Genomic DNA, 25,185 nt, shown 5'->3' on the forward strand with positions numbered 1-25,185 from the left:
CATCCACCAATTTACCGTTGCTAGATATGTATGATTTCGTGTGTAGTATTTTTAAATTTCCAAAAAGTTTCTTAGTGACCTTTTGCACTAGGTCTTGCATGCCCTTGAGCTCGTTTGTGGATTTGGCAGAGCTTTCTACCAGGAACTCTAGAGATTTTTTCCAACGAAACAATGGCTCTTGGCTTGTATTGAGGATCCTGTCAGAGATGGCAACATTGGTCTTTACGTCGATCACGTTTTGCAACAGAGCCAATTGCTTTGTCGAGCTATTTGCTGCCTTTTGTATGGTTTTTTGATGGTTGGAAGCTGCCTCCCTTAACTTGTCAGCGTCCAACAACAAATTTCCCTTATTTTCAATTAATGGGGGACCTTGAGCTTTCATCTGATCTACCCATGTTCGGCCAATTTGCCCGAATTGCGTTTTCTTGCTGTAGTTTCAAAAGTAAATTCTTGTTCTCCTCTGCATTCGGGTCAAATTGGCTTGTTGATGTACTCCCAAGTGTAGACCTGATACACTCCATCAACTCTTTGTTTGAGGCTTTGAGGACCTCTTTTTCCACTCTTAGCTCTTCTAGCTTGTCCTCAATCTTCTCATTGGTGGACTTCCATATATTTACCATGGAGTCATGAACAGGGATACCAGGATCCACTGTTTTAATCTGGAAGTCACTCATGGTAAGCTCATGGAACTTCCCTTCCTTTTGTGGCTCTGTTATCTCCACCAACATAGGGCCAGTGGAAGGATCAGTGGCCAATGCTGCAATTGATTTCTGCTTCTTTGTCTTCTTGGAGGGTGGCTGAGAGGAGGTGGCTTGTGTGATTAGATCTTTCGATGGGGCGGCCTCTTCATACCTCTTCTTTCTATCAATGGTCTTCTTGAACCACAACTCAGTTGAGAGGACATTGATAGTAGACTGCAGGGTTATAGGATTGAACAACTTCCTAGCAAATGGGGGAGTTTTCTTGCTTTGAGAAGCAGCAAGGAAGGTAGCAACGTTAGTCACTGAGAGGGCCAAGGTATCCCCTTGCTGAGATGTATCTTGTCCATCCATAGGGTTTGTGTCACCATCCAACTTGATCACTTGAATAGGGGAGGCAGACTTGGCCACAGATTTCTCTTGTTCCTTCTCCTTCACTTTGTCCTTGTCCCCTTCCTTGTCCCCAACTTTTCCCGTATTCAGGAGAGAGCCACCTCCACAAGTAGGAGTGGTTGAGACATTCTTGTTTGGAGGCTGGTCTCCACCTTCTCCAATAGATTGAGCTGGTATTGCAGAAGTTGAAGTAGTAGCTATGGTGGTGGTTGTTGCAGTTGATTGGGCAATACTCCACCCGTAGAACTAGTGCTTCTCGTCCTCTTCTTCTTCGCTTGGGTCCACTCTACCCACTTGTCCGTCCTCTTGATAATTCCGTGCACGAGGACCTCCACAGTGTCAATAAAAGGGCTTGCAGGCGGGGTAGACACAATGGGAGTGCCTTTGATCTTCTCATAAGATGAGGGATGCATGTAAGCGCCATCATTTGCAAGGTCAGAAACATCAATAGAATCATTATACGACTTAATTTCATCAATAGTTAATCGGGACCAAAACTACTCTTGAGTCTAGTATTCATTGAGACATTCGGCCGAGTAATCTTCAATATCCAAAACTTGTCTGTAGGCATATCCCAGCTTCAAATGATCCCTCATGAAGTTCACAGGATCATATTGAGGCCTGAGTACCTCATAATCAACCAACTTGATTTTTCTCTCGAAACTCTTCACTAGATTTCGGGCATTGGATCTAGAAGCACAGGAATAGAGTCCAACCACTATGGGGAAGGAAATCTCGGCTATTTTCTTCACATTTGGATACAAGGTGTTTACTTCAAGAATTTGTCGACATAATTCGACCAGAACCACCTTGTCCTCCCGATACCTAGGTAGTCTCTTGGGAAAACCATCAAAGGCACCTATCCACAAGTATGGGAAGCTCGAAAATTGGATTAATGAGCATCCAAATTGGCTAATAGCTGAAATTACCTCTGGTAAAAATCTCCTTTTAGGGCATCCTTGCAATTCCTGACATAGCCTCATTGTGAAGGCATCATTTACTGCCACATATTCCTTGAAACTTCTCTGCAGCTGTAGATGAGAATTTTCAGGGCATCCTTGCAATTCCCGACATAGCCTCATTGTGAAGGCATCAATTACTGCCACATATTCCTCAAAGCTTCTTTGCAGTTGCAGATGAGGGTAGAACTCATATACCTTTGTATGCTTGTCGTAATTCTGGATGCTGGGAAGGCCAGGCCATAGGCGATGCATGGCCAAGGCATAGATTAGATATGAGGACATGTAGAACTGTCTGAATTCATCCACGAGGCGAGCTCATCATAGATGATTTGGGCCTAGTGAATTTGTAAACCTTCGACACAGATAGCTTGCACTAGGAAGAAATGGTGCTCAATAAACTTGAGAATCTCCTCCCTTCCCTTCAGTTTGAGCAACAGAGCGAGGATATCTATGATCTCCCTCTTCAAATTAGTGCCGAACAAGGTCTTGGACATTTTGCTCTTCTTCAAGCGAGGCATCTGAAGCCACTTGTGCATGTCTTCCCTTCTTAGGGACTTCTTTTAGTTGAACATTGACGCGGAAGAGCCGAAATCAATATCACAATACTCCTCTTTTACGGGAATTCCGAACGCAGATTGCATTAGAGCTTTGTTGATTGAGATGAGGATGGATTGGTCAGGAAACAAAATCTGCTTTGTTTTTGGGTTGTATCTCTCGATACATTCCCTCACAAGCTCTGGTGCATGTACTGCCATTGGAAAACAAACTGCTTCTACCAATCCGATCTCTTTTAGCTTTTGATTGATCAGGTGAATAGGCTGAGAATTCAATCTTCTATGGAGATCACCCAAATCGTAAAATTTGAATGACGTATCTGTTAAATCTTTCAATTCACTCTCCAGGCCTATTAACTTGCCATAACCTACAACTCTCATTGCCATTTGCTATGATTGCACAGGATGCAATTCTCGATAAATAGTCGTTATAAAAAACTCAGGGAAACAAATTTCAAGCAATTCCGATGAAATAGATATAGGAATCCGAACGTTGGCGCTACATGAACGAAATTAAGTTCGGCCAACAATTATAACAACAAGATTTGCATTAAATTTCATAATCAACAACTATTTAAACTTTCCGTTTTCTTTTACATAAAAACTCATATTCTCGGAAGCCTTGTTACTATACTTAAAGTAAAGTCATATCACTAAAAATCACTTACCGAAACATGTGCTTTAGTTCTGCAGAAAGTGCCTTGTTTCCCTTTACAGTCCGACTTGAAGATATATTCGACAACTTAAGATATGTGGGGAAGAGAGAGAAACTCAACTTTTTCGTAGGCCCAATTTTCCTTCTATTTGGAATCACAGTACTATTACAATAATAGATAAGATGTCTATTATTAGTTAATGGTTATCTTGTAAATATCTTTAGCTTTAGTTTGCTTTCGTTTTTTGCTTTCTCTGGAATAGAATGTTTCTATTCTTTACGATCGTTTCCTAAGGAAACATTGTCTCTTCCTTTTGTATAAATTGACCTTTCGGTCTCTGTTATTAATAAGCAAGTATTTACCAATTACCTCGTAATATGGTATCAGAGCTAAATACTTAAATTTTTTCGGAAAAATTTATAATTTCTTCTTGAAATTATTTGTTTAAATTTTTCCAAAATTATTTCAGCTAATTTCTCCAAAACCCACCTAGGGTTTTTCTGCTTGGAGAAATTCCCGAATTACGGGTCTGCAAATCGCGTGGAAATCGTGGCCATTTTTTGAAGACTCGCGTTTTTGGGGTGAAAATCTGCATGTTTCTGTATCAAATCTTCATGCTCTTAGCCGTCTCAGTCTATCATCGTGCTCTGGGAAGCAGATTCGACCATTTTTCATCAAGAAATCTGAAGTTTTTTCAAGTTTTTTTCAGCTAGGGCCGTTTTTTTTCAAAACGCTAATTTTTGGGGTCGAAAAAAAATTTTGTTTGCAAATTCTTGGTGGGTTTTTCGAGAGCTCAACTGGGTTGTTGTCCGTTTTTTTGGGTGCCTCAATTTTTGTGCCTCGATTTTCGAGCCAGCGGATTCAAAAAATGACAGCAGATTCCTTCTGGGTTTTTCGAGCTCTCTTCTGGGTCATTCTCTGATTCTTCTGGGTCTTTCGTATTTTTGCCTCGAAGAACGTGCCTTCACATATTTTCACAGTTTTTCATTGAAAAATGTGCCATGGCATCTCTAACAAATATTCTGCTCGAGCATAATTCCAAATTCAATGGTCACAATTATGGAACCTGGAAGCAACGCATCATTGCAATCTTCGAATATCGAAACACGGATCAACTTGTTCTGGGTCTCCGGGTCCTGATCAAGATACATGGGATCTGAATAATCGAGAGGCAGTAATGCTTCTCAAACTATCCGTAGCTGATGACCAGCTTTCTCAGATTCCATCCGGCAAGACAACGGCCGAAATTTGGACACATCTAAAAGGTCTTCATGAGACTTCCGACAAGAGCAGAGCCTTCTTTCTGAAAAACACTCTGTTTTCTATTGTCATGGATGAGCGCACCTCGCTCCAGGCACACCTGAATCGGATTCAGGAAATCCGTGATCAGTTACTTGCCATCGGTCGCAAGATGGAGGAAGAGGATATTGTGGTAATCACTCTTCGGAGTTTACCAAATTCCTATGAGCATTTTATCGAGACTCTCAACATCACATCTACTGGTGTTGATCTAAAGTTCATTGATCTCTGCACCTTGCTACTTCAGCAAGATCGGTGGAAACAACAGTTCGGTAGCAGCTCCAGTTCCATCTCCACTGAGCAAGCCTTTGCTGCGAAATCCTTTCAGAAGGATAAGGGCAAGTTTCAGCAACCATCTCAGCAGAAGTCTTCTGCTCCAGCATCCGATGGTACCAAAAAGAACATTCAATGCCACTATTGCCACAAGTATGGTCACATGAAGGTTGCATGTCGGAAACACTTAGCTGCCCAGTCTAAGCAATCAGGTTCGCAACCCAAAGCGAACAGTGCAGAGCACATTGAGCAGGCAGAATCTGCCTTTTATGCCTTCATGGCTAAAAGACCCGCAGATCACGTACAGTCATCTGCCTGGTACATTGATTCAGGTGCCTCTCGACATTTCACTCACCGCAGAGACTGGTTTACTGACTACCAACCTTATTCAGATTCTGTTATCTTTGGTGGTGGAGAAGAGTACACGGTTGTTGGTAAAGGCAACATTCAAATTCAGTCTGTTGGGAGGAAGCTCATATTCCTTGATGTGTACTATGTTCCAGGGATGGAACTAAATCTACTCTCGGTCAGTCACTTGCTGCGATATTCTCCACACTTGGCAGTCACCTTCAGTTCACATCAGTGCAACATCACTGATCGGGCGACTAAGTCTACTATTGCAGTTGGTCTTGAGGATCATGGTCTATTCAGACTTACTGATTCTGGTGATTCTCAGGACTTAGCTATGGCTGTTCGGCGATCTTCCATCAGCACACTTTGGCATCAGCGATATGGGCACTTAAATGTGCATTATCTCTCACAACTTGCTTGGGATGAGCTTGTTCTTGGTTTGCCAGAGATTCAAACCTAACACCTTGGAGTTGACGCATGTCAGGCTGGGAAGCAACATCGCACACCTTTCCCCAATGGCGATTCTTGGCGAGCTTCTCAAGTACTTCAGCTTGTTCATGCTGATATCTGTGGCCCTATGGCCACTCCTTCTGTTCCTGGGTACAGGTATTTTTTGTTGTTTGTAGATGATTTCAGTAGAAAAATGTGGGTGTATTTCCTTAAAAAGAAATCCGATGCATTTATTGTATTTCAGAAGTTTAAACCCTTAGTTGAAAAAGAGTCTAGGAAATCTATTATTACTCTTAGATCAAACAATGGGGGGGAATTTTGTTCTAATGTTTTCTCCAGCTTCTTGGATACACATGGCATCCAACGCCAGTTCATCACACCCTACACGCCACAACAGAACAGTGTAGTTGAACGTCGGAACAGGACAATCACCGAGATGGCTCGTTCCATGCTCGAACACAGACATGTTCTGAAGCGTTTTTGGGCAGAAGCAGTTAACACTGCAGTTTATTTGTTGAACCGGTCACCCACAGTGGCGGTCAAAGGTAAAACTCCGGAGGAGGCCTGGTCAGGTCGCAAGCCCAGAATCAGTCACCTGAAGGTTTTTGGCTCTCTTGCTTTTGTTTGGATCCCTGATGCTTCACGCACCAAGTTGGATGCCAAGAGTCAAAAACTGATGCTTGCTGGATATAGCAGTCTTCACAAAGCCTACCGCCTTATTGATGTTGAGACATCTCGTCTCATATACAGCCGCGATGTAGTCTTTGATGAGCAGCGAGGACCATTCATGCCTGTTTCTCCTGTTCCTGATCGAGCAGACCAGCCTATGCAGGTTCATGATTTGGGAGTTCGGCTTCCATTAGGTCCACCTGATGGGAGGGCTCCAGTAGCTCCTACAGCTCCAGTCCTACCAGTGATACTTGTACAGCCACCTCCGGCTTCTCCTGCAGGATCACCTCGTTTTGAAGATGCTTCACCTGAGTTTGATCCAGATTCTTCTGATCAGGATCCTGCTGATCGAGCATCTCCTAGTACTACTGTTGGTCATTCTCCTCTCCGGCCTAAGTGGTGGGCTAAGACACTTGCTGATCTTCATGATGATGAGCTCATTGATGGGAGAACTACTCGGAAAAAGAGCAAAACTATAGATTCTGTTAACTTTGCTCTTATGGCCAACATTCACAGTGTGTTTGAACCTCAAACATATTCCGAGGCTAAAGGAATTCCAGAGTGGGAACAGGCCATGCAATCTGAACACCAGAGCCTGCTGAAGAACAACACTTGGGTCCTTTCTGATCTTCCCCCGAGGAAGAAACCCATTAGCTGCAAATGGGTCTACAAAATCAAATACAAATCAGATGGTACTTTGGATAAGTACAAAGCTCGTTTAGTGGCAAAGGGCTTTTCTCAGCGTCAGGGCATTGATTATGAGGAGACCTTTGCTCCTAGTGCAAAGATGAGCACCATCAGATTAGTCTTAGCCATGGCAGCACAGTTTGGCTGGAAGGTCCATCAGATGGACGTAAAGAGTGCTTTCCTGAATGGTGATCTCCATGAAGAGGTCTACATGACGCAGCCTCCTGGTTTCAAGGTTGCTGGTAAAGACCATTAGGTTCTCAAATTGGTAAAAGCTCTCTATGGTTTGAAGCAGGCCCCTCGGGCATGGTACATCAAGATTGATACGTACCTCAGTGATCAAGGCTTCAAGAGGAGTTCTTCAGACTCAAATCTGTACATCAAGACTACTGACAGTGACATCATCCTTCTGGTTATCTATGTGGATGATCTGATCATCACTGGCAGTTCGACATCTTTGATTCAGGGAATCAAACAACACTTATGCCAATCTTTTGATATGACTGACCTTGGGCTCATGCATTATTGCTTAGGTGTTGAAGTTTGGCAACAGTCTTCTGGTATATTCATCTCTCAGTCCAAATATGCCAGAGCCTTGTTAGACAAATTCCGAATGCAGGATTGCAAACCTGCATCTACACCTATGGAGAAAGGTCTCAAGTTATCAGCCAAGTCTGATTCTCCTTCCGTTGATGATACTACATATAGGCAACTAGTAGGCAGCCTCATCTACCTATCTGCTACTAGGCCTGATATCAGCTTCGCAGTCAACTATATTTCACGCTTTATGACAGCTCCTAAGGCTGATCATTGGATGGCAGCAAAGCATGTGCTTCGTTATGTGAAGGGCACTTCTGATTATGGACTTCTGTATTCTCGGAGTTCTAATCCTAAACTCAGTGGGTTCACAGATTCAGATTGGGCAGGCTCTGTTGATGATAAAAAGTCAACATCTGGATATGTGTTCAATTTGGGATCCGGTGCAGTCACATGGACTAGCAAGAAGCAGCAGGCAGTTTCTCTCTCTTCTACAGAGGCTGAATATAGAGGGACTGTTAAGGCAAGATGTGAAGCTGTCTGGCTTCGTCGGATGCTTGGGGATATGCAGATGTCACCAGCAGGACCGACTACTCTGTTTGTTGATAACAAAGGCGTTATCAAGTTAGCACGGAATCCAGTCTTCCATGAATGAACCAAGCATGTGGATGTTCATTGTCATTACATACGACAGCTGGTTGAAGACGGGACTATAGATCTGCAGTATGTTCCTACCTCAGATCAGACTGCAGACATTCTCACCAAGCCTCTTGGTCCTAATAAGTTTGTCAAATTCAGAGGACAGCTTGGTGTGTTAGATAGATTAACCATTAAGGGAGGGTATTACAATAATAGATAAGACGTCTATTATTAGTTAATGGTTATCTTGTAAATATCTTTAGCTTTAGTTTGCTTTCGTTTTTTGCTTTCTCTGGAATAGAATGTTTCTATTCTTTACGATCGTTTCCTAAGGAAACATCGTCTCTTCCTTTTGTGTAAATTGACCTTTCGGTCTCTGTTATTAATAAGCAAGTATTTACCAATTACCTCGTAATAAGTACGGGGAGTGATCCTTCAATAGCTTGCACATTTCATTCTTTCACTTTTTGCCCTGAGCATTTAACACTTGCTTTCCTTTATGTCGGGGTTCCATCTTCACCACTGACTTTTCAAAAGTATCTTTTGAGCATTTCCAAAGAATATTCGTACTTTAAAGTCACTTATCTTTCCATTTTCAAAGCCTTCGGAGAAGTGGCCTTTTTCATTACCTAGGGACGGAAAACCCCTCTGTGAGCAACATTTTCCGGTATGAAGTAAAAGCAACAACACTTTACCCTTTAATATCAATCTGATGGCTACAAGGTTAGATCTTGAGCACACCTTTTTGATTATGAGCCCAAAATTGTTCATTCAACATCATGCTCACATTGTTTGTACATAAAGAATTGGATTTGACACAAGTCATTGTAGCTTTAGAAGTAGAACATGACACCTTCGCTTCCATTAGTGCGTAGCTGAAAGCCCATAGACCTGTTCTTTCTTGTAAAGATAGATTTTACCTCTGCAACATGAATGGGCTTCATCCTGGCTTTGATTTGCAGCTTTGTGGGTCTTTCCATTATGATAAAATCATTTGTACAACTTGTTAGTCATCACCACGACTTCCCTCTTCAGATATACACTTGATTAAGTTTGCCAAAGGGGAAAGCCAACTTGAATGCTCAGAATCCGTAGGAAATGGTAAGTTGGGGCAATATAGTAGACATTGAGACACATAAAACTTACTTCTCATTAGGAAGATGCCCAAACAAATCACAACCACACCTAAGTCACCTGTACCCCGACACATTAGAGAAACAAAAAACCCTCATGGCAGAATTAGGTAAAGGTAATGCAAGGGAGACCCAAAAAACATAAGTGAGATACTCGGGAAAGATGAGAAGTAAGTAATCTAAAGGATACTTAGACATCAACTTTGTACAAAGATTCATTTAAATACCAGTCACTTGAATTTGACAAGGGAGTAACTGAAATTTGGCAACATTATGTTATTTTGTATGGAATTCGCATGATCTAGAATATACTAATTCTAATTAGTTTGAATCACATTATTGTATATACTAAGGTATCACACAAATAAATAGGAAACTATATCAAAAGTTAAGAGATATATTGTATGAATGGTCATATATATAAATATATGTATAGATATATACATATACTGATATATATTAATGATGACAATATAAATATATATCTAAATAATTATACATAAATGAAATACAATTTGATAGTTTCATAAATTCTATAAGAACGTATAAAATTTGTAATTCGAAGAGATTGGCATAGTTTTAGCCAATTTTCTTATTGTCCCAATATACTTCTAGGAGTTAATAGATGGTGTTGTGTAGGGAGAGGCAGAGTAAAACTAGAGGATGTACTAGTGTCAAGCGCCTTACGTCAAGTAAATCCACGCTCTCCTTAGGATGGTTATAGATGGGAGATAAGGAATCGAGGTTAAAATTTTGTCAATTACTTGATGCACTATAATACACACACACACACACACACACACACACACACACACACATATATTATTGCTCAAAAAGAATTAAGTTGTTTACGAAATAATGGATTTGGTTTTGACAACCTTTGAGTAGGGGTCATTACATATCTCTTTGTATAATCTCCACAATGCAACTTAAGTGGAGCATGCAAAGAGGTTGTTAGGTGTTTGTTGTGTCTATGAATAAACTTAATGACAATGAACCTAAGAAAAAGACCCTTGATCATACCATTCTTTAGGAACATGTAGATGTCTTCCGGAGTAAGATTCTTGGTATGCCACCAAAGCGTGATATAGACTTTTGTATTGATCTTATTCTAGGAACAAATCCTATTTCTAGAGATCTCTATCGGATTACTACATAGGAGTTGAGTGAGCTAAGGCTTTAGTTAGAGAATCTTTTGGCTAAGTTTTACATTCGACTGAGTGTTTCCCCATGGTGAGTGCCTATACTCTTTATAAAGAAGAAGAATGAATCTTTACACTTGTGCATTGATTATAGACAATTGCACAAGGTAACGATCAAGAATAGGTATCCATTGTCGAGAATCGATGATTTGGTTAATTAGATTAAGGGAGCCAAGGTGTTTTCCAAGATAAATCTCAAATTAAAGTACCATCAATTGCACATTCATGATAATGATATTCATAGGACAATATTTCGCTCTTGATATGGTAATTATGTGTTAATAGTAGTTCCCTTTGGTTTGATGAATACTCCATCCGTTTTCATGAGTCTGATGAATGAAGTATTTCGTGCTTACTTGAACCACTTTGTACTTGTTTTTTGGATGATATTCTGATATACTCTTAAGCCCAAGAAGAGCATGAGGAACATCTACTATTGGTTTTATAGTGTGTTAGAGATAATTAGTTGTACGCCAATGCAACAAAGTGTAATTTCTTTCAATCAAAGGCTCACCACTGGGGATATGTGATTTTAGCCGATGACACCCTAATACATACCTCAAAGATTTAGGCAAAAGTAAAGTGGCCAACACCCATGAATGTGTTTCAAGTTCACAATTTCATGGTTTTGTTGGATATTACCACATGTTTGTCCAGAGTTTCTCTAGAGTAGCATATCCCATCACATCTCTCTAGAGAAAGGGCAAGAAGTTTATTTGGATAGATAAGTGTGAAGAGACCTTCCAAAAACTCAATGAGTGTTTGACTAGTGTAGCTATACTAGCAATACTTGATACATCGATGGTGTGCACATATGCTTCTTTGGAAGGGATTGGACTCATTGGAGAAGTTCTTATGTAAGAAGGATGTGTGATTGCTTATGAATCTTGCAAACTTAAGGATCACAAGTTGAATTATCTTACCCATAATATTGAGTTAGCAATAGGTCTTCATGCCTTGGTTTGATGAAGGCATTTTCTTTTTGGGCATCGATTGAACTTTATAGTGATCACTCTAGTTTGCGGTATACTTTACCCAACCTAATCCGGATGCATGCTAGACAAAAATGATCGATGGAATTCCTTTGTGAGTATGACTTTGAGGTCAAATATACTGAGGATAAGGAAAATGTGGTAGTTGATGCTTTGAGTTGCAGGGGGCATGAGATATCAACTTTGACTCTTAGCGTGAACTTATGTAGCCGTGTGCTCTAGACACTTCCTATAGATACTTGGTAATAGGAAGTGAATGTAGAGATTGAGTCGGGTAGACCCTCGGAGGGCAGATTTTCAAGTTATGTGTTGGGAGTTAGATGGTCTTTTGTGTCACATGTGCCAGATATATGTACCACCATCATATGACTTGCATACACATGTTTTATCTGAGGCTCAACGTGCACCTTAATCGACACATCTAGATGTCAAGAAGATGCACGCAAACCTTCGACAACTATGTTATTCGTTCGGTATGAAATATGACATTGTTGATTTTGTGGCTAGGGTTAAGGTAGAACACCAACATCCAACATCCAATAGGACTTTTGTAGCCTAATATTGTTTCATCATAGGATTGGGACATCATCTCTATAGATTTACTGGTAAGTTTGCTTGCGACTCCTTGTAGACTTGATGCTATCACAGTCCCTGTTGATTGGTTGACTAAGGCGGCACACTTTTTTTGGATGAGATCATCTTATACAACAACTTCAATAGCTAGAGCCTTTATGGAGGACATTGTGAGACTATGTGGTATTCCATTGAAGATTATTTTAGATAAGAATCATGTGTTCACATTTGCATTTTGGACTTCCTTGCAGCATGACCTTGGAACCCAACTGAATTTTAACTTGCCATATCACCTTGAGACTGATGGTTAGATAGAGTGGGTTAGTTAGGTGTTGGTGGATAGTTTGGGATGTATGTCATATACGAGCAGACTCATTGAGAGGATTATTTATATTTGGTTGAATTTTCTTACAACAATGACTATATAGTTTGATTGTTATTCAACCTTTTCAGACTTTGTATGCCTATCCTTGTCATACACTTCTCAGTTGGGATAGGTTAGAGGATCACATTCTATTGGGTTCTGAGATGCTTCAGGATATGGAACGACAAGTTATGCGCATCCAAGAGTATTTGGCCATGATGCAGGATAGGCATAAGAAGTATGCAAATGCTCATAGGCTGAATAAGCAGTTTACAGTTGAAGATAAATTTTTTTTGAGAGTGCGTATGCAAAAGAGTCAATTTGTTATGGAAAGGGTTTGAAGTTAGCACCTCAATTTGTGGGTCCATTTTAGATTCTAGGGAGGATAGGTCTAGTTGCCTATCGTCTTGGATTGTCACCCAACTTAAATAGTATATTTCAGATGTGATACTTGTTCTTGAGTAGAATGCATTATAGGTAGAGGATGGGCAACTACCTTTGGAGCCTAGTCTCATACTTTAGCAGCAGGAGTTGACCCTCAGGGGTTGCATCATCGAGCAGTTAAGAGTCTAATGGGACTCTACTAATGAATCGTTAGTGACTTGGGAGGATGCATTGAGACTACGAGATTTGTATCTGGAAGTGTTTATAGGTTTCTAGGAGTAAACATAACACTAGGTGGTGGATATAGTGCCCACTCGTCATTTACTTTACAGTTCATATTGCCAAACTCTTGTAGGCCAATTTTCATGTTTGTGTGTGTTGGGTTATTTAGTAATACTTGATAACACTGCTTTATGTTTGGATTTATATATCATGAGCCATTGCTTAGTTGAGACATTATATGTGTTCAACTGATGGTTATGGTTATTTTCATGATGATGATACTTTATATGCTTACAGTTAGTGATTATGGATATCTTCATCATAATGGATTTATATGTTATGATGTCATGTATGTATATGAATTTATTGGTTACTGAGCCCATACTTGCACGTGTATGGATGTCTTGTATGTTTTACATTTCTGTTTGATGTGCCTGATTAAGTTGAGGGAGGGAGTTGTAGTCACGTGTGTGCGGGATGTACACAATGTACCACTCCTCACCATTGTTTGTTATATATAGTTGTATATGTACATGCTTGTCTTTGTGCATAATTGCAGGTACCAAGCGTCAACTTCCTTGAATTGCTAGGATCAACGTGCTCTATTGCAATATCAAAATGGTAAGAAAGTGGAGATAATGTTTATGTCCAAACCCAATCTTAGTTTTAATTGTCCTTAAATAGTGGACAATGTTAGTTTTCTGGATCGCTGTAAATGTAATAGCACTGCCATGAATTCAGTATGTGTTTTCCAATTTGCAGCAATCTCTTATATATATATAAAAGTGAGTAAAGAGTAGACACGTCCCATGAATGTCTATTCATTGATATAATCCCAATCTTACAGTTTTGATATCTCTAATATATATATACATATATATCCTAGTATTTATCCAAGAGAAGCTACAAAACATCAACAGACAAGAATTCAACTGACTACACATCTGAATTTGTCAAGGTAACATGAATTCATGGACCCTTCCCTTCAACTTGGTTTTGCATTCTGGATTTTGTCAGATTTTCATGCTGCTTATACGTCATGTGATTTATTGTGGGATGTGGTATTAAATGGTTAAGAAAATTAAATAAGGTTAATTATAAATCTCAAAATATATAAATGTTAAATTAGAAGATTATTTGATTAATGAGAAATTAATTAAATACTAATATTTATTTTGGGACTTAGAAAGTCTGCTTGGGGAAGTTGAGAATTTAATTAAATAATAAAGGTAAATAAGAGTTTAATGCATAATTAATTTAACAATTATTAATTATGAGATGCATATAATTAGCATGCTATAAATATTAAATATTAATTGTGCAATTTAAAACTGCATGCATTAATAAAGTGAGAAAGAAAAATAAATTAATAAAAGTAAATTAGTTTGCATGAGGAGGAAATATAATAAATTAAATATTTATTATTCAAATTTTAAGGTGAGTTGCCTTTTTTAGACTTTGCATATATGAAACCCTAGAGGGCTAGGTTTTTTTTATTAGAGCTATTATTGGTCATTTTGTGTATAGGTTTTTTGGGAGTCTTTTGGAGAGTCAGAATTTTCAGGTTTTTGGTGATTTGAGAATTGAAGGTAAATTATATTTTTAAACCTTAGGAGTATTTTGGATTGCACGATTTAGGTTGTTTCCTTATATTTCAGCTCGTGGATTTGAGGTAGGAGTTGAGAAACTTTGCACTTTGCAAATCTGTCATTCTAAAAAGATTATTTTCCTTGTGTCTTCCAGGCTGAGTTGAAATTTGATTGTTGAAATCATGAATGATTTTTTTAGATTGTGAATTTGAAAAGAGAAATTAGTTTTGGTTTTTCCATTGTTTTTGAGAAATTGGGAGGAGAAAAATTGTTGTATGCTCGTGTAGAAAACTTCAGGTAAATCATTAGATGTAGGGAAACCTTGGTTGAAATTTTGAACCCTAGGTTTCTTTGAATCCGGTAACGTAGCCTATCATGCAATGCACTCCTTGTTAATGTGTGATAGTACAACTAAATATGTGGCTGCATTGAATTGCCTAATCATCTTTTCTTGGAAGAGTGCCATGATTGAGCTAGTGCTTGGTGACATCCCCTGTTGCACTCACCAAAGAAAAAAAATAATAACATAAAATTTAAATATATCGATAGCACATTCCCCAAAATTTTATTATAGAAGTCCTATAAATATAATTATATCAAAATAATAAATATCTCCCAACAGTCAATACAAGTATTAAGTGGAAGGTTGGGAATAACTGTGGAGTTGAAAATGGTTGTAATTAATCATTTTACTTAATCTTTTATTTCCAATCCAGGAACCTTATTTCCCAGCCTTCTTATATTTATAAACATTAGAATAAAGAGTTTTATAAAAATTATATACAGTGATGTGTATAATTAAACTTGGACAAGTGGCATCTTCATTCCACGTGGCATCTTCATTCCACGTGGCATCTTCATTCCACGTGGCATCTGAATAATTAGGCTGCATAACACTAGTCATGGTGACTCTGTATCAATAGCTACCAAGGGTGCCTCTACTTTTCAATTCATGTGTATAGAAGTCTTATCTGATGTCATTTTCCTCATAGTTATCTGGGAGTAATACTGTATTTATTTTCTCAAGCAAAATCCAGTGTACTTGATAACCATTGCTTTAAAAAGAAACAGGTTTCTGGCCTCCTAGATGGACCTGCACACAGTCATTTGTAACTTTTGACCCCGAAAATAGTTTCTCAATCGCTCCAGTGAGAATTTGGGGAACTAGCCTCATAACATCATATCCAAAACTGAGCAAAGTCCAACGGTGGGGTAAAAAGTTATGGCACCCACATCGGGACTAAATCTTTGATTACATTTCATCAACAAAATTGGTCTCTGCTTCTCCATTTTTATAAACTAATAGATGGTGAACATCTTATCAGTTTGTGATTAACTGAGCCATATTCATGAGATTTGGGACCATTAAAGTCTGAAAGCCTGAAGAATCAATTCTAAAAAACTGAACCAGTTGAGCTTTTGAACTGAGGAATTTGTTCTTTTGAACTGGAACTTTGAACTGTATGGTTTAGGTTCAAGTTTGACAGTTCCTCGCAACACTGCCCCTTTGAATCTGAGCAAATTACTCTTGAACTTTGAACTTGAACTTGAACTTGAACTTTGAACTGTGTGGTTCAGGTTCAAGTTCAACTTTCACATATGCGAATAGACAGACCAATGACATGAAGACCCAGTGACTCACTTTTAACTTTTCCCACTAGTCACAGAACTTGAACTTGAACTTGAACTAACATGATTTCGAGGTTCAAGTTCGACTTCAACAGAGTTACAAAGCGAGCCTAGACAATTTATCATGAAAGCAAAGGAAAATACAAGTGTAACAACACACTCAATTGCGGATGAGATTAATGTTGGAGAAACCCTTAAATGAGAATAATACTTGAGGTAGAGTGAGCACTTGTTTTGTGCTATTAATCAAGTCATGACAGGTGTTACAATGCCTCTTGGGATTTTGAAAGCTCTATTTCACATTGTGAGCTTGCCAACTCACTTACTGTCCCAAAGACGACATAGATCTGCAACAATTCCTGCTACAGTGACAAGTATGTACTATAATCATCATAGAAATAAGTTATGGGCTCCTAATATCAACTTTGTAGATGATAAACTCGATGGCGAACAGATTTGTCTTTAGATAAGAAGAAATGAATCAAAAGTTCTATATGCCCAAGTCCACAAGACAAATACAATTTTCCAACAGTTGAGGAATTTCAACTTTCTCAATTCCTCTCTGAATTTTGGTAAGGTTCAGCTTCTTTATTAGATCTTCAATCAAAACTGCCTTTCAAATAAAATTACTTTTAACCTGAAACTAGTAAGGCTTCCCATCTATTCTTGGATAGAGGGATAATCTGATAAACAATAATTAAATAAACACGAATGCATATAGTGGAGAGAACACACAGTTTCTCTATCAAGTACCCTTCGAAAAACAATCAAAATTGATACATATTTACCATAAAAGGAAATATCCAGTATCAAAGGAATTTCAACAATTCAATACTGATTCAATACTAAACCAATAATGAGTATATTCAAAGCATAACATCTTTGAACATTCAACCATTTCCTTTCAATAAGAACAATACTATTCAGACACAATACTGGAAACTTAGAAAACTTGCATAGCCATAAAGTTCAGATAAAGTGGTCACAGTATGATAACCATCAAAAAGTGCCAACCCTTAACACTACTGAGTTTCAAACTTAAATAGGTTGACGTAAACTACAAATCACTAAACACCAACTCATTGAAAGTCTTGGTATTTCTATCATGATTACAATGAACTACAATAGGCCTTAATTAATGATCTATTTGTGCTCCCGAAATGTTGTGTCAAACTCCTCATCACTAGAATTGCTGGAATCATCTAGCTGAAGCTCTTCCAAATGACACCAAGCAACATTGATCCTCACCAATATTTATCGGTTCTGTAGGCTCTACGTTCGACCACGCCGCTGGGTTATATGTAAGCATGTCGCAGTACATGAGACAAAGGATATCATTTATAGTTGTAAGCTTGCTCACTCTCCTAGTTGTCAATAGGTGGTCTTGGTGGCAAAAGCTGAATGAATATGAATTTTCAAGTGGTAGTGGGTTGAGCAATATAGGTACTTTCCTGTATTTTTTGTTTTGAGTTCAATAAAAAATTTCATTTGTAGGTTTAGGTTTTCTTTATATATATATATATATATATATATAATTTAGTTCGAATTTATCCCTCATTAATGGGGTTGGCTACCAAAAAATTGAATTGGGACCTTGTGCTTATGGTTGCATCCTTCCAAATCTAGGTTACATGGTTATACTGGTATTATATCAGTTGTGTTCTTACTGGTATGTATTGATTACTTGGCCCAAGAATAAAATCAGTTCAAACATGACACAAACATCTTTTTGTAAAATATGTTTGGTTTATTTTTCTGGATTTTCTACTAGAACAGCTAGCAAGGTGCCTAGGCTGGTACCTCAGCAAACCCAAGGCTGTTCCAGACCTAAACCCAAATCCAAACTAGTCAATGTTTAGCAATTGAATGGACAAGATCAAAGAACTCAGTAACTTAGCCTCTACTATGGCAGCGATTGGAACTTTAGATATGATAAGATAAATTTATTAATGTCCAACAAGAGACCACAGAGGTCTAGGGGACTGGAAATTGTACAGAGAGGAGATAGGATTGTCAAAACTATGCACTTTCTAGAAACATATGATATCATTTGACCATTTCATTCTTTATGTGATAAAAGAAAGGGCACCGTCAAATTGGGCATTTCATTGTTTTATTGTTGGTAGAATGGAGGATAATGTGGGTGAAGGTGGGCACGTGGATTATAGGTAGTCAAACCTAAGTTACCATTTTCGCCGTGTCCCTGCCGAAGTCAACAGTCAATTCAGAGTAAATTCGAAGTTGGATCATAATCGGTTTTAGTTTGAGGAATTCACTCTTAATTCAGTGAAAAGGACCCTGGATGACTTTTATCGTGTTTGCAGCAAATTTGGAAATAGTCACGTGAGCTCCAGCCAAATTTAAATCAATTTGGGCTAATTTCAAGTGATTTTGGTTGAATGTTCAGGTCTTTTTTTTTTTTTTTTTGACTTTTGTTGACTTCTCATTTAACTTTCTTAACTTTATTTATCCCAATTGAAACCCAGTATTTTTACAATGCTTTCGTTTTCGTTTCACACAGCATCTATGTGGTTTGTTTTCACATGACATGTTCTCAGAATAATACATCACAGGAAGCCATTTTTCCTCACACGACATTCTTCGAGCAGCATCTGGGTCATCCAGCAAGGCAGGCATTTGTCCATTTTGGCATTTTTCTGTGGTCGTCTAGCAGCAGAGCCACAAGTTTATATTTTTAGCTTTCACACACACACATAAAAGAAAATCTTATATGAACGAACCTAAAATGAACCTGTACTCAAGCCCAAATTGTTTTGAGTGAATTGCAAACCGGAATCTCAAACCTACACAGTACCAGAATTTGAACCGTCAACTTAGAGTCAAACACAAACTTCCAACTGGGTTGACTGGATTGTTCTTTTTTTCTGGAGAGCTTCTACTATGGCAGCTATTGGAACTACAGGAGATAGAATCGTCAAAACCATGCAGTTACTGGAAACATATGATACCAATTGATCATTTCATTGTTTATGTGATAAAAGAAAGGGCAGCATTAAATTGGGATTTCATTATTTACCATTCTTAGGATGGAGGATATTATAGGTGAAGGAGGGCATGTTGATTATATAAAGTCAAACACAAACTCCCAATTGGATTGACTAAATTGTTCTTTGTTTTGGAGATTCAAGACTCAATTTTTAAGCCACTGAACACGTCAAAAGTTCATCAATGAAACTATCATTTATGAGCTCAGGTTATCTATAGTGGTCTAATTTGTGTTATAGATTATGTTATATATTTTATAATTGTAATTAATCATGTTTATGTTCTATAATATGTTTGAATTAATATAAATGTAATAATTAATATTCTAAAAGGATATATATTATTATACATTAAAATATAATTGTAAAATTGTATTTATAGTGGATATACTATATATATATATATATATATATATATATTTGTTGTTTTTAGTATTTAATGTCCATAGATTATAGAGCCGAACCTGAATCGGAACCCAGGAATTTTTTCTGTTTTTCCCTCCATATTGGAAATAATTAAACCCCAAACTGGTACCTGTACCCACACTGGGACCAGTAACTTAGAGTGAAAAATATAATTCCTCTTATGAGATTAATAGATTATAAATAAATATTCTTATCTGTTTCAATTTGCAACAAATGTTAGAGTGTACAAACATTTTTTAAAGTGCGTTATCTACTATGGTTGTGCATATGGTTATGAAGTTATGTTTGCTTACAGTTGGTTGCTGCTTTACGAGGGCACTTGGATTATTCCTTTGCATCTGCATGGCATCCAAATGGTCACTATTTTGCCACTGGAAATCAGGATACCACTTGCAGGATCTGGGATACCAGAAACCTGAGCTCTGCATTGTCAGTCTTGAAAGGGCGAATTGGTGCTATCCGCTCATTGAGGTTCTCGACTGATGGCACTTTTCTGGCAATGGCTGAGCCAGCTGATTTTGTACATGTGTTTGATGTTCGGCATAACTATGAACGAAGTCAGGAAATTGATCTCTTTGGAGAGATTTCTGGAATGTCATTTAGTCCAGATACAGAGTCTCTTTTCATTGGAGTAGCTGATCGAACCTATGGAAGCCTGCTTGAATATAATCGCTGCTGTAAAAACTTATATCTTGATTCAATGTTCTAGTTTGCAGAAGTTGCAAATTGCAAGCTCCCTCCATTGATACTATGGTTGCCAGAGTACACCATAAGCCATTAAGTAGTGGTTGGAAATAAGTTTGATGAAGGCCTATATATTTAGTGGAAGTTGAGTAAAGTTCATTAGACTGCTGTTTAGTTGTTTGGGGCATTGGTGTAGATGCAGTGTTTCAGATTATATTTTCGGCAGTATGTAAATAGAAGATGGAACATTGTTTGGAACTCGGAACTAATGTTCTGTTTGTATATCACATGTTTGTATCCTTGGTTTTGGATGGAAAACATGTTCGCAATGTTTTCTGTTCCTTTGAAATTTTAATTGTTCGAACAAAACTCCATAACTGCAACTAATATTGATATTGCATCTGATGAATATGGCCATTGGGCAGGGGCAAGGTATATCAAACATATGATGGACATCGTACTCTTCTATACTGATCAAATGCCCTGTGCTTCTTTAGAGTAATTCAAAGAACTGGAGCTTTGGTGAATGGATGCCTTCAGCAGTTAATTTAGTTATGGACTCCAGAATAATTTGACTGGAGCTGTGATGATTATCACACCTTGAGCATTTTCATATAGATTTTCAATGTTGGTCTGATTCTTCGTAAATTTTGCTCGTTGCAATGATGCAGGATATATCTAAATCTGGGTACCCTCCGTGGAAGTCATAAAAGGTAATAGAGACATTTCTAGAATGTTTAATATTTGTTACTAGTTTAGGACCAGATTGATGTTGGTGGAATGTTCCAAGCTTGTAAAACTATATTTTTTTCCACAAAGGAAGGTAAGTAGCGTGTCTTGCAGATGGATAAAATGGGGCATAGTATTTATGGTAAACTGCACTGTTGAGAATGGAGGCTTATTGTTTGTTTTTAATTGTGGCCCCATTGTTTTTTTTATTGAGAATTCTGTCTAATACATCATTCCAGTCCAAAGAGCCAATTAATATGAACGCGAGTTCGAGCCACCGAAGACAACCTTATACATTTAATGAGAATGATTCCCCTGTCGGATTCTGTCAAGGAAGACATTTTATCAACTGAACTGTGGTAAATTGACATTTTGTTATGATTAATATGTATATCAAAGGTATATCTATCAAGGTATTTACTCTCAAAATGGACCAAAGACAGGTAAAAGGATCAAGGAGAGAGATCCATAGGATTCAACAAAGCTTTTTGATGGTGCAAATGAGAACATCCAATTATTTTTTCCTTAACCCATTCTGCACAGGTTTTTTTTGAGGGTCTTCACCAAGGGATTTGCTAGTTCAATGATTATAGCGGTTGTTATAAAGACGAGGTCTTCTGCTCTTGATTTTTGCAAGAGAATAAAGCTTATACTGCTAATTAACTTTTGCATGTCTAAATGCATGTTTATGGGTACAAATGTTAATTTAAGAGACAAATAAGAAGAATGTGAAATGAACCGCCATGACAGTTGGACTTCACATCCAACAATCTCCCACTTGAAGTTCAACTTATGCTACAACCTCATATCTGAATATCCTCCCACTTAAACTCTGCTTTTCCTTACCAAATCCCACGGTAAGAAATTGCCAAAAGACAATCTTCATAGCTGGCATAGCAACCACAGCTAATTGCTAATGACATCCAACTATCCATACAACATCAGTAGATTTATAACTAGATAACCAGTCCATACAACTCACCAAATAGATTAACTTCCAACAAAACACACCAAAAACTCATTGATGTGCAAAAAACTTGAAGACCATTATAAGGAAATTTAAATTGCATGAGCAATGTCAACTATAAGTTGACTCAATCTACCAATCGAAACATATGAGGCATGGCATTAACTTGAGATGATCTATGAGCCACAACCAACCTGTTGCAAAAATGACATCTTCCAAGTCCTCATGAAAAAACTACGTATTGTTGTTAAATAAACAATGAAGTACAACAACAATAGATGATCTCAAAAAAATCTTGGAAGGAACACTTGGCAAATCATAACTCATCCTTCTACCAACACCGTCAAGTGCCCAACTGTGTCAAGTATGATCTCCTCCACCTCTCCATATGAGAGCAATTACAACACCCAAACACCATGAATGAAAGCTCCTATAAACTAGAAGATCAAACATTCCAATATTAAGAAACAACCATCTCCTAAATGCATAAGGAGATAAATTTGTCAAATAGACCAAGCATGGGAAGTGGGAATACTCCTCGAGGATACACCAAGTCTTAATGATTCTTCTCCAAGAATAATCTCCACTAGGTCTATAATGACCTCGCACCCATCCACGTGTAGGCTCCTCGGACTTCATGCTGAAACTTCGAAACAAAAGTCGTCTTAACAAATGTTCTCTAAATCAAGAGAAATGTAGCCTCACCCAAGCCTTTTAGTTTTGAAGAGCACCTCCATGGCCAATCTGCCATGGCCAATCTGCCATGGCCAATCTGCCAAAGTACTCGATACCTAGAGCGCTAACCAAGATCAATTATCAAAACTCCCATTGCACATCCGCATAACCTAAGAAAACCTTATGACAACTTGATCTCCACAAACCAACACTCATGCTTGAAGGAGCAAAACCTCTCAAGAGAACTTCTATCATGCCAACACTCTAATCTGGACTCGAGCTCACTATGGCACAATAAAAAACATCTCCAATCGTATGGAGGGAACCATCTCATGCCAGTAATTTTTTTTTGCTAAAACTCCCATTGCATCATGACAGTGAATTTTTCATGGTATCAAAAAAAACAAAATAAAAAATAATACCAAATATTACACCGAGTCTACAATTTCTTCGTAACCTAGATAAGTAAAACCAAACTAGCATATGCCAACACTATATCCCTTTAAATCTTCTACATTTATTTTAGAAGCTAAGGGCCCTGTGTCTTCCAATCTCTCAGACACCCACCTCACAATACTGGCCAGCATAACTGCCTCTAGGGCTCAAAATAATAGACCACTCACTTTAATACAAAGACCTCTTGCAAAGTTATTCCACCTCAACATCTTATTGAAGAGATTCATCATCTAGTTCTACCAAAATTTCAATTTGAAACTAAACTTATATCATGTTGTTGCATACCTCTGTGCAAAATAATACACTAAGTAATCATACATATGTATGAGTAACCTCGCACAAATTCTTGATAAACCATATTATGGGGAAAAGAAAAATACTGCACCAATCATGTCCATAAGTAATAGAATGTCTGCACTTACCAAAGCATGCTCCAATCAAATTTGGGTCTAAACAGAAGAACAACGTGTTGGTGTTTTTACACTACCAAGTAATAAAGATACCTGATACCAAGATAATGAAGATCAAAATAACCTAAGGATTAACTACTTCCCATGATCAGTTAGAAGGTCTTCAGATCTGGACCCAACTTCAACAAAATTCATAAAAGATCTTCTACTCTTTTGACTCTGCAAAACCAAGGCAGGTGCACCTAAGGGATAAAAGGATTCACAACTTTATACTGCACTCACATTTCATTCATTCCATGACATTTTATAACAATATTTGTCCCTTAGAACAAATTGGTCACAATTCTTCTCATATCTACAAATAATTTTGGGCAATAACATCTAATATGACTTAGAGGTTAAATGTAAACAAGTATTGACCAGCTATGACATTCTTCATACATTTAAAATTAAATTGATATTGAGTTTTTAGATTTTTTCTTGACATTAATCTATGATTTTTTCATATGCTAACCAAAATAATTGATTAGTGACTTTGAATCCTTACATAAGTCCTTCTTACTTCCTGGAGATCCTATCACATTCACTGAAGCATCTACTCAATTCATTGAATCAAAAGCAATAATGAATTGACATACAACTTATCCTAGTTGCATTAAACTGAACAAGCTTTGCTCATACAATCTCAAAATAACCAGCTGATAAAAATGGAGACAAGATTTAGAGTGAAAAGATATGGGGACAACTCATCTTTGTATTAATTCTCTTTGAAAATTATGTAACATTGGATAATACTCAAAACAACTCAAAACAAGACACCATGATTCTGGAAAATTAATGTATTATCAGAATCAGAGAGAAAATACATCAAAGAGTTGACATCAATAAAACTAGACCGCAATAGACTAGCAGAACTAGAAGTTATACAATAAATTGTACCCTCTCTCTAGCCTTGGAATCTCACTTATATAGTGTGAGATGTAACAAGCTGGATAATACTCAAAACAACTCAAAACAAGACACCATGATTCTGGAAAATTAATGTATTATCAGAATCAGAGAGAAAATACATCAAAGAGTTGACATCAATAAAACTAGACCGCAATAGACTAGCAGAACTAGAAGTTATACAATAAATTGTACCCTCTCTCTAGCCTTGGAATCTCACTTATATAGTGTGAGATGTAACAAGCTTAAGGCATAGAGAATATTGACAGCTGTCCCTAAAGACAAAAAGATATTTACAAAGTTACTATCATAAAATACAGAAGTTGGTGCAATAGAATGTCTTTCATCATGAATATTCTCTTGTGAGACCACTTTTGCTGCACTTTTTTTTTAATTTCTGAGGAGTTTATGATTGGTTTTGCTATAGTTGTTCTTCCTCAGAGTGTGTGACCATTGGACTTGCATGTGATAGGCCCTGTTCTAGTGCTTGAAAGCTGAGCTAAACTTGGGGTTCTCCATCCATGTCATCTTGCACCGATAGATTGACAATCACAATCGATTTTCCTATTGTCAAGTCATCAATTTGGGCCTCTATGCTTGTAACTGTAATCGGTTGCTTACCTCTGTCA

General features: G+C 37.8%; 1 protein-coding gene across 6 annotated transcripts in view; it reads left to right on the forward strand.

The window, feature by feature from the left end:
• The window catches only part of LOC149564365 (putative WD repeat-containing protein C2A9.03), a 59,432-nt gene extending 38,465 nt beyond the window's left edge, over positions 1-20,967 (forward strand). For all 6 annotated transcript variants that reach the window (XM_089827420.1, XM_089827422.1, XM_089827425.1 and 3 more), the window contains one exon: positions 19,983-20,967. In XM_089827420.1, coding sequence (XP_089683546.1) covers positions 19,983-20,396 — 414 coding nt within the window. In that variant the 3' untranslated portion in view covers positions 20,397-20,967. The remainder of the gene's footprint in view (positions 1-19,982) is intronic.
• The last annotated feature ends 4,218 nt before the right edge of the window (positions 20,968-25,185 follow it).

Source organism: Cupressus sempervirens, chromosome 4, assembly GCF_028749045.1.
Source record: "Cupressus sempervirens isolate cs-2001-9-10 chromosome 4, ASM2874904v1, whole genome shotgun sequence".
NCBI classification, from domain to species: domain Eukaryota; kingdom Viridiplantae; phylum Streptophyta; class Pinopsida; order Cupressales; family Cupressaceae; genus Cupressus; species Cupressus sempervirens.